The sequence below is a fragment of the Thunnus thynnus genome, chromosome 11 (assembly GCF_963924715.1).
Source record: "Thunnus thynnus chromosome 11, fThuThy2.1, whole genome shotgun sequence".
Lineage (NCBI taxonomy): Eukaryota > Metazoa > Chordata > Actinopteri > Scombriformes > Scombridae > Thunnus > Thunnus thynnus.
In genome coordinates, this window is record NC_089527.1 from 19,574,969 (window position 1) to 19,585,767 (window position 10,799).

At 42.8% G+C, this 10,799-nt stretch overlaps 1 protein-coding gene across 1 annotated transcript; it reads left to right on the plus strand.

Moving 5' to 3' along the window:
• Positions 1-30: 30 nt before the first annotated feature.
• Positions 31-9,218, plus strand: ino80da (INO80 complex subunit Da). The gene is made up of 10 exons (XM_067603612.1): positions 31-211; positions 2,377-2,623; positions 2,731-3,497; positions 3,654-3,756; positions 3,838-4,062; positions 4,392-4,501; positions 4,716-4,849; positions 4,961-5,184; positions 5,363-5,520; positions 5,645-9,218. Exons 1-10 carry the CDS (start codon positions 187-189, stop codon positions 6,673-6,675), a joined length of 3,024 nt encoding a protein of 1,007 aa, XP_067459713.1. The 5' UTR covers positions 31-186; the 3' UTR covers positions 6,676-9,218.
• The last annotated feature ends 1,581 nt before the right edge of the window (positions 9,219-10,799 follow it).

A 10,799-nucleotide genomic window follows, 5' to 3' on the forward strand; every position in this document is an offset into this window, starting at 1 on the left:
TTTTTTTTTTTTTTTTTTTTTTAAAGAAAATGTTAAAAGTATCATATATGTGCTGGTGCCTTGGGTGGATCTGTTTTTGGTATGTTATCGATTCCACTTTTGCAGTCTCGAGCTCCGGTATCTGATTGGCACGTGGTCCATCATCAGTCGGCAACAGTGTGGCAGCAGGACTGATAACTCATTCATATGGAGGATGAGAGCCGTGGTCCAGGTGGATTTTACACTCAAACACTCAGTCGGACCTCTCTGTCAATATGTTTTAACCGAATAGTCTGTACATGTGGAAAATGGAAACGGCAATGTCCCGTTACACAAACTGCAATGTCTTCCACAAAGAGTTTGACATAACACTTCAACACTGTAGGGGATTTTTTAACAAAGTTGAATTTCCAATATGGTAGGAGAGGTTGTTGTTGTTGAGCGGATTGTTGTCATGTCCCCGCAGTGCCTGTAGTGGTGCTGTGAGGAGTCTGCTGTGGATCCAACAAAAATCCTGAGCAAGCCTACCTTCTGCTTATAATTTGCTCTGGATAGCCTTTATTTACATGCATCCTTAATTCAAGATATTCCGAGCTCGATGAAGATCACTATTACTACTCTATCTCGAATATCGATGCACAAATAGCCTAGCTGATTGTAATAGACATTTCGGCCGTCTATCTGGAGCGAATACCTTACACAGCCCATACCAATTCAAGGTAAGCGGGATCTCACACAGCCTCGGCCTCGATTTCTGAGCGGGCCGTTTAGCACTGGCTTCAATCGGGCGAGCGGCCACTACTCAAGGCCGCCGGCTAACGAGGCTAAAAGGCCTCGTTCTTAATGACTCGTTTATTTTATAACTTGTGATCTGAGCAAATGACTCAGTACCTCAAGCAGGTGTGGAGAGTTATGCTATGTCGGTAGTTTTAAGTCTTGTACCTGCCTAATGTCACATTATGTATCGATATTGGCTATAATTTATATCGATTATTACGGAGGCCTTCAGGGACAGGCCCTAAGCCTCGTATGTAGACCCTTTGTTTGAAAGTATTTAGCCATAAATGTATCATGTTTACATACTGTAAAATGCCACTACTGGGACCGATCAATTATTGTTTGTGTGTTATAATTACGCTCACATTTTTCTAAATGATACTAAACTGAAAATAGACCTTTTATAGTGTTACCATTCGTTGATGTTTCCGTTTCCTGGTTAGCTACCGCCTACTAATTTGTGTTTTTAGCTTCGATAGCTAGTTAGCTAACTAGCATTTGTGTCCGAGTCTTAATGGCTGATCAATGTTTATAAAATGTATTTCGACCTCAAAATAGGTAAACTTGTGTCTTATGAGTTAGGACACGGGTATGTGTTACATGTAGATACGTTTATAATTCCTCAGTATAAAGTTTCACATCTGTCCATCGGCTCCAAGCTAATGTTGGCAAGCTAACGTTAGTCACCGTTTGCTGCCTGTTTCGGTCTCCTTCTCTAACCAGCCTAAAGTTGTTATTCCTAACCCAGTTTGTTATAAATGACAGCTGACCGACCCCTCCTTGTGTATCCAACTTATACTTTAGGTGTCAGAAGTGTAGCGCGCTCAAAACTAACTAAAAAAAAATACCATAATGAAAGTGAAAGATAGCGGCTGAGATACTACTGTAGATTGGTATTGCGGTATATATAACGTTACTTGTAGCATTACATTTGTTTATTATTAATAAGCGCTACATTCTTCTTTTAAAAAAAGCACTATACACGTTTCTTGTTTCTAGTTGAGTTTTCAGCTCGCCCTATAATGATGACTACACTCGAGCGAGTATTTCTGGCTTTACTTTTTCCGTGTACAAGCAGACCGATGTCTTGCAATATGCAGAGCCTTACTACTGTCATATAAGCTTTAAGGATAGTTGAATGGACTGTTGAATAAAATGACAGACCCTCTGTTTAACACCAGTCTCTCCATGAGAGATTTTGTGACTGAAAATCAGAGGGTGTGAAGGCAACTAGCCAGAGTTTGTCCAGACTGCGATGCCCTAAATTAAGTATTTAAAAATTAACCATAATACAGGGTTCAATATGCAAATTATAGACTTGTATAGTATTTCAATAGACAAATAATCAAATGATGAACGCAGTAGCAACTGAAATGTAATTTTTGACATGATAGTAAACATATTGAAGCAGCAGTTCATGTTGTAGAATTATGACAACTTACTGAATACGTGATCTCACTGAATACCTAGAATAGCAAAGGACTGACTAAACAGTCACCTGTTGTTAAAGTGACTAATATTTCCCTGCCTCCTAACCCTGCATATGCAGGCATGGTTACCTCCTCAGTATGAAGTGTTAGTGATGTAATTCTTGGTTTTTCCCTGACTTTATCCCATCAGCTGATGTTGTCAAGGACAAGAGTCACGTGATGTATGAAGGCAAACACATACACTTCTCAGAGGTGGACAATAAGCCGTTGTGCTCGTACAGCCCAAAGCTGTGCAAGCAGCGCAGACTAAATGGCTATGCTTTCTGTATCCGGCACGTTCTGGAGGATAAGACGGCCCCCTTCAAGCAATGTGAATATGTGGCCAAGTACAACAGCCAGCGATGTACCAACCCCATCCCAAAGTCTGAGGACCGCAGGTGTGTATGTTTGTGTGCGTGAGTGTGGCAGATTTAACTGTGCTGTACAGAACAGATATCACTCATATGTGTGTGCAGCATGTTGAAGATGTGCTCCTGTTTTCTAGATACTGCAACAGTCACCTGCAGGTTCTCGGCTTTATCCCCAAGAAGGAGCGGAAAAAGAAACATGATGCTTTGGAGGATATGCGCTCGCGGGCTCACCTGGAGTCAGTGGCTCTCAACATAACTGTGCCCTCTTTAGCTCTGAAAGCTTCCAATGGTCTAGATGAACTTCCACCATCTCCCCCATGTACACGCCTGTTACCCCTTCCTGATGGGGAACTCCTGGACCCTTTTGCCTTTTATGAGGACGACACAGACGGGGAGGAGGTGGGCACTCCTCGGAAGAGCAACGCCATCAAGAAGAAATTACAGAGTCGGCTGGTGCTTAACCAGAAACTCTGCCATGACACGGACCTCTTCCAGCCACCTCCTGAGCACTTTAGCCCCTCCCCCGTCCCCCGTGTCCACCCCTCGTCACCGCTCAACACTCATCTCCCACGGCAGCAGTCAGGTCTTCTCCAGCCGCCCCAGCACTCCAGCGTGACTTCCTTCATCTTCCCAGGACAGCAGCAGGGTTTATTATGCAATCCACCACCACCTCAGACAGTCAACTTTCTGCCTCCAGGGATGCCTGCTAATGCAGCACCCAGTCCAGTGCAACCTTCTGGGCCATCACTCAGCAGGAAAATGCCTTTCACTGCTACACACTTGGTTGTCATGCGTCCCGCTGCCTTTTCACCTTCTGCCAGCTGCCTGGCCAGGTTGCAACATCTGGTGCAGCTCTGTGCCAAGAGACACCGGGAGCATGGAGACCTCTTTCCTCATCTAGGTGCCTCATTTTAATGTTTTTACCACCACTTTTCAAACTCAGTGTGTTTTGCTGTACTTTTTTAAATCCACTTTGTAAGATATTCTTGATAAACAGTAGCTACTGAGATATGAGCCTGTTAAGACAGATGAGCTGTTCTAACAAGTTCTCTTCCAGGTTTGGACTGGTCAGAGGACAGTGCTGATGATGACGATGAAGAGGAGGAGGAGGACACAGATAGATTTGTTCCCTGTCAGAACTCTTGGAGACCACAGAATGGGTTGGTGTCTGAATACTTCACCTTACAGCATAAATTTTCGTTTCGTCATCATGATCGCTAATTGATTTGTTTCCTAAATAGGTTGGAAGACGATGGCGGTTCGTCTCGGAGAACACGACTACTTAGGCTTTGCTCGTACCTCCAGGAGAAATACAAGCACATGTGCAGGCAGGAGAGGGCAAGTATCCGCCAGAAGAGATATCGCTATGCCTTCCGCAAAGCCTTGCTGCACGCTGCCAGTAAAAACCCTGACTGCGCGGGCCAGCTGATCCAGGAGTTGCGTGGTGCCTCTCGAAGCTCTTCAAGGTATTCTCACAACTGTCACGTTTGTCAGTTTTGTTCTCTTAGGACTGATGTGAATACAATCAGATCAGGACCCCAACTGCTAATACGTACCAGCTGGGTTAACATGGTGACATACCTGCCATCACACACCTTGCATTAAGGCTGAAATTCAGTTTTGGTGCGATTCAAAATGTGTGCTGCATTTATGACTTACTTGTTTTGTTGTTGTCTTATTTTCATGCAGTGTTCACCTTCTTATTTGAAATGTACAAAGCATCACACAAGTGGCATTGCGCAGTAGTTGTGTTGTAGTTGTTTTCACTCAGTCCTGGATCTGAATGTCTCTACAGTGTGGCTCCAGCAAAGCAGCAGAACACAGATACAGGGACCTGCACAGGCAGCACAAAGGGCCAGGCCTGCAACAACAGAGCTCTGCCCTTCACTCAACACTGTTTTCAGCGTATCCTTTGCACAGTTCCACCGATTGTACAGCTGGTCGCTACAAGCGCTGCACAATTACTGTGATTCTGTTATCCACTGAGGTTGGAAAAAATGGTTTTATTGCATATATTTTTAAAAACCAGATGCTGTGATGTATCCCCTCGTGATGGAGTATCATGATCTCACACCCTCTATCAAGCGTATTGTGTTATTTCCTTTACTGTTGTCTGTAGACATTCTGTTGAATCGTTCCCAGCAGCTCTTTGCTAGTTGCACAGCCAAATTTGCGGATGGCCAGCAGTGCTCCATCCCTGTGTTTGACATCACACACCAGACACCACTCTGCGAAGAGCATGCCAAAAAGATGGTGAGTTCAATGTTAAAAGTTCTCTTTATTGATTGATCGCTCTGCTTGATTTCACACGGGCTTACGTTATCGTGAGTCAAGACTCAAAGCTCTCCCATACGTTTCACACAGGATAACTTCCTGCGTGGGGATGGTAACAGACGAGTGCAGCACCAGCAGCAGCAACAGCGCAAGCCACGTAAAAAGACCAAACCACCGGCGCTCACCAAAAAACACAAGAAGAAGAGGAGGAGAGGACCATGGAGGCCTCAGAAACCCATCCCTCCAGCATTGCCACAGGGGAACCTGGGAATGCCTTCTACAAGCCTAGCAATGCCCTCACAGGCCAGCATCAGGTCTGCTACACCTGTGTCTCTGTTAAACCTTTACACTGTTGAGTTGAAAAATTTAGTGTGTGTGGAGATCCAGTGTCTCATTCAGAGGCTCTCAGGTCACATGTTCTTCACATGTAACTTACAACAGCGGCTTGTTGTATTTTTTTTTCTAAGCTCTCTCATCTCATCTTTGTGGCAGGAGCCCTTCAACTCCAGACCTGAGTACAGAAGAGCTTCCTGACGATATCACCAATGAAATGGCAGACATTCCAAATGACCTTGAGCTAAACCAGGAGGATTTCTCTGACGTGTTACCCAGATTACCTGACGACCTGCAGGACTTTGATTTGTTTGAAGGTTGTCTTAAAACACATTCTTATGCACTATTATACATTTCATGTGTACACCAAAGGTCTTCTTGGTCTGTGATTTTAGTAATGATAAATGTTGTGTGTGTGTGTGTGTGTGTGTGTGTGTGTAGGTAAGAACGGGGAGCTACTGCCCACCACGGAGGAGGCTGAGGAGCTGGTGCGTGCACTGCAGGCTATGGGGTCCTACCCAGACTCCTTGGTGTGCCTGACCTCCATGGGAGACCTGGCCCCTTCAGAAGGAGTGGACCACCGAGCCATGTCTGTGTTCCCTGGTCCAGTCCAGCCGGGGGGCATGGGGGACCTGCTCAACAGCCGCATCCCGACAGAGAACTTCACCAGCCTCGAGCTGGAGGACAATCTATTGCAGTCCACAGGGGGTCACTTTCCCCCCTCGCCACCATCTCAGCCCACTAACCAGCCCCCAACATCGGGCTCTAACCTGACCTCATCTTCTTCTACAGTAGCCCCCTCCACCACCTCCCTGCTCACTCAGACCTCCCTGACAGAGCGAACGTTTTCCCGGACGCACACGTCCCACGTCTTGGCCAAGTCAGACGCTCCCACATCATCTCCCCAAGGCAGCCACTACAGCAGTGAGCATGTGCCATCCCCATACAGTGACCAAATATCTTCGCCCCATGCCAGCTCCTTCCAGACAGACACCCCTCTGCTGCTGGAAGTCCCTCTTAGCGGTGTACCAGGACCCCCACGCTCATCATGGAACAATCTCCCTCTCCCCCTCACCGATCCCACGCAGTTTGGCAATCTCATCGGATCAGAAAGTCATCTCATATCCACTTCCCTGTCCACTCCCCCCGCCACCACCCACTCTGTGACGCTGCAGCCCATGGCTGCTCTCTCGGCGATGCCTCAGAGTGGCTTGACAGGCTTATCGACACCCCCTGCCCCCTCGTCCTCCCTGCCATCCTCTTCACACGATCCCCTGACCTCCACACAGCCCAAGCAACAGCTCCCTCAGTTCAGCGCGGCCTTTGGCCATCAATTGGCCTCCCACAGTGGCATCCCGAAAGACGTGCAACCCAGCCACAGCTCCACAGCACCCCCCGCTGGCTTTTCCATAGTTAGTGCCACCGCTGCAAGTGCCAACAGCGCCACACCACCCTTCACGCAAAGTAAATGAGAGCAGGCAGCCTGCAGCGGCTGCGTGATGGTCTGTGGACTCACAGTCACTTACAATCCACTCGACTGGCTTCTGATTGACCACCCTTCCCTCGTCTGCTACATGTGTGCAATGTGGTAATCGTGCACTATTTGATAATGAATTTGCACAACCTCAGATTTTCCTCAATATTTTCTATTTTCATTCTTTTATTCTGTAGCCAGATGGTCTCTGGGATTCTAAGTCAGTGTGAGTCCACTTGTTTGATGCCTTGTGGTTTCGTCAGTTGGGGGTTACAGTCACAGACAGATTTTGTGATGAAATAAACGGGTGAAAATTGGCAGAAGGACCTTTAGCAGAGATTATCTGTGTCACAGCGCTCAGAATCTATTGACGTAGAATCCTCAATCAGTGGTCGGTTTCGTTTGCTTTGCCGGTTCAGTCCTGTCTTTAAATGATCAAGTGTACCCTGCCTTGCTCAGATGGCCATTGCATTTTTATTTTTGCATCTGTTTCATACACTGCTTCTGTCAACCCTTTGAAAAACAAGAGTGCAGATCGTGATATTTGTGACCCATTATGTTTCAAGCTATTTAACCGTTATCATGATATAGAATCTTAATGAGTCAGATTTCACAGTCATATAAATTTACCAAAATACTTTTAAAATGTTGTTTTTATATTGTGTATACTGTATATGTGCTCATTTATTGGTTTGCTCAGACGTTAAAATCTCTGACCTCACCATTGGTTGCGGGACTGAGTGGCCCAGTAGACACTTGAAGGTAAATATAGTTTCTTAAAGCAATAAACACATTAACATAAATCTAGCATTGTAAGGTATTTTATTGGTCTCATTACATGTAGCTTCACTCGGTGAATCCAGTCTGATGTGGATCAGGAATATATTTTGGTCTCTATAAGAATTTCACTCTGAACTAGAGCCTGTAGAGACCAGTGATCAGGTCAGCCCAACCTCTTCGCTCGGGTCACACTTGAGTCGATTTCTAAGGCTAATAAATGAGCTTCAGTGTTGAAGGATGATGAAGGCGTAATCCAGGGACTTTTAAGTGTCTACTCTCAAAGGTGCTCTCTGGTCCCCATATACAATAGTCTTGCATGTCTCATAAAAGGCTAATTCAGTTTTGGGACTCCACTGCTTAGTCGATTTGTATTGAAGATTCATATTTTACTCACCAGGCAGGTGTAATATTATGGTATAGATTGGTGTGCTGCGCACATGCGAGGTATAGCACTGTCTGTTTTACTCTACAACTCCATAATAAAATGATTTTAAGGTAAATGATGCAAACCTGGGGTCTGATGTTAATTTTTAGGCCACCTGAGAGCTCCTAATACAGCAGTACAACCATGGCTTTTGATAGATATTATATTAGACATATGACAGCTTGTCAGACATTGTTGAGTATTAGGTATATAGAGTAGCAATCTCTATCTTGGGGTTTGTTGGTGAATTATTGAGTAGTATTCAGTGGAACCTGTGTCTTGTAGATCAAGTCTATTGTTTTTAATGGCTATCAAAATGGTTGTACGTTCTCTTTGAAGCTGTGTATGTTGTCATTATGTATTTAATAATATTCTGATGGAGAATATTTTTGATAGCTATTAAACACCTGCTAAAAGTCTAAGATTGCATGGGGCAGCGACCGTTTGTGTGAGAGCATAATATTAATATAAGATTATGGTCAAAGGCTTGATGCTTGGTGATATGAAACAGGAATATATGCATTGCCATTTCATTTCCTGGAGGAAAACAGATCAACGGATGTTGTATTTCAACACAGATTTGCACAGAATTGAGTGGATGAGGCCGGTGGTGTTTCACATGTCCCGTGTCTGTCTTGCCTTTTTTTTTTTTTTTTTTTTGTCTTTTATTGCTTGGACGCTCATTGAATTAACAGCGGCCATCATTACCAGCTCTGAGCCTGCACCAGACCCCCCCATTTCCAGCTGTGAGAAGGCCCAGTTCTGTCTCTCCTTTCCAAAGAGAAAACACATTATTGCGTGTAAAACCCGTAGCTCCGCCAGAGACGACTGGGCTTCTCAGCGACTGCAGCGTTGTCACTTAAAGTCATGAAGGGTGCCCCCTAAAAAAAAAAACAACAACAAAAAACAACAAAAAAAATCTGTTTGGATGAAAATGTTTGTTTGAAATAAGCAAGGCAATACTGCTGTACCCACATAGCATGAGATTAGTTGCACCAGTTTACTCTCCTGACAACCACGTAGAACAAAATGAACAGGGCTCGTAGGCACATGTAACTGCTTGAATTCAGAGATGGCTGACAAATTCCTATATTCATTGAATGTACTGTATTACTGTTTTTAAAGATAGGATGAGCTAATCTAGTCACCTTTTGTTATTGGTCTTGTTTAATTTGTCTAAGGTATTTTTTGTATACAAAGGTTTACATTTTTATGTATATTTTTCTTGTGTACAAATTATGTAATATGTGTACAAACACTGTATGTAATATCTGTATATAGTGTGAGAAATTTGATCTTTTGTTTTTGGATGTATAAATAAAACTTGCTGTGAGGTATTTGCTGACACAGTTTGCTGTTTTTATTCTACTAGTTCCTTAGAAATTATAAATGTACAATTTATAATATTTTACTTTAAACATCATTTATCTCAGTTTATGTGGTTTGGATTCTCTTTAAAAATGTCAATTAGAATAAACTGTAATATCAACAACATGGATTTTAAATGGATAATCTCACCATAAATTCCACTTCGTAGCATTTCTGAAGCGTTTGGTTGTATCATATGGTCTTTCTCAGCAGATGGATTTCATTTTCAGAAATACTTTAGGGTTCAAAAATTGATAGAAAATTCCAAGTTTCTAAAATTCAAAAAACTGTTCAAGTAGCTTGAATTGCTTTGGTTAAGTTCAGATTTAAAAAAAATTAAAAAAAACTACTCAAATAGGATTGGTGGCATAAATTCAGTTAAAGATGAAAATTAAAAATCTGAATGTGCAGATGGATGATTAATCAAGCCTGAATGGACTTGATCAGACCCGTCCTATCAGGTTACTTCACACGAGCGACTGGAGACCTACAACGTGATTTTATATCTCAATTTTAAAAGCTGCTCAAAATAAGAAAAAAGCAGAGAAAAATATTCTTAACATGAGGTCCATTTAGTAGCTGTTCTGGGGCTTTTGATCATATCATATGATCTTCATCATCAGTTGGAAATTTGCCTCGTCGGTTTTAAAGCCACAGTGAACAAGAGGGCCATGAAGTGCTGAAAGAAACGGAAACGTGGACGTCTGCGGTTTCATTACAACTGTGCAACTACATCAGCAGATGAAGACCATGTGATATGAACGAAAGTAAAAGTAAGTAAAACTTGTGTTTCCAAAGTGAGAATTAAGTTTGAAACAAAAAAATAATATAAATGTAATAGAATCACATCTTTTAAGAGATCATTGAGATCCAAGTTAATCGTAGTTTAAACACAGAGGTGTGAAAGTGCCTTTGATTGGGACGTTGCAGCCAAAAAATATTAATTCTATTAAGAATTTGTCAACAATTACATATAAATACATTGTATTTTACAAAATCAAAACTCAAGAAATGTTTTACTCAACTCTGAGTCTGAGATACTTCATAGAGATATTTTTTAACAATTACAGCTTTGTTAATCAGCCTGAAATTATCTTTCATCCTGCTCTACTTTGAGCTTCCTGGTTTGGCTAAGCACACCTTTGCTGTTCAACTTGAAGATCAATCAAACACTCTAATGTTGTTGCTAAGAATCTGCCTTCATTAATTGTTATCCCTCTTCTTAAAACTCAAGCTGGAGAGACGTTCAAAATAACTTGGATGCATTTGAAGCATTCAATTGGTGCAGAATGTCACCGCCCAAGGGCGAAGGCTTTACTCATCGATTCAGATGATTTCATCTCTCCATTAAAGATTAATTAGTGTATTTTAAAAACTTGGTTATTGTGTGCAGGTCAGTCTGATTTCCTTACAGCACCACAACACGTACTTTCTGGAGACATTGTGGGTTGAAAGAGGCAGTTTTACTGTTGTGAATCACATAAAATTTAAAAAGCTCAATGTCTCAAATGAGTTAAGATGTTTGACTTAGTGAAACAATGGCAAAAAAA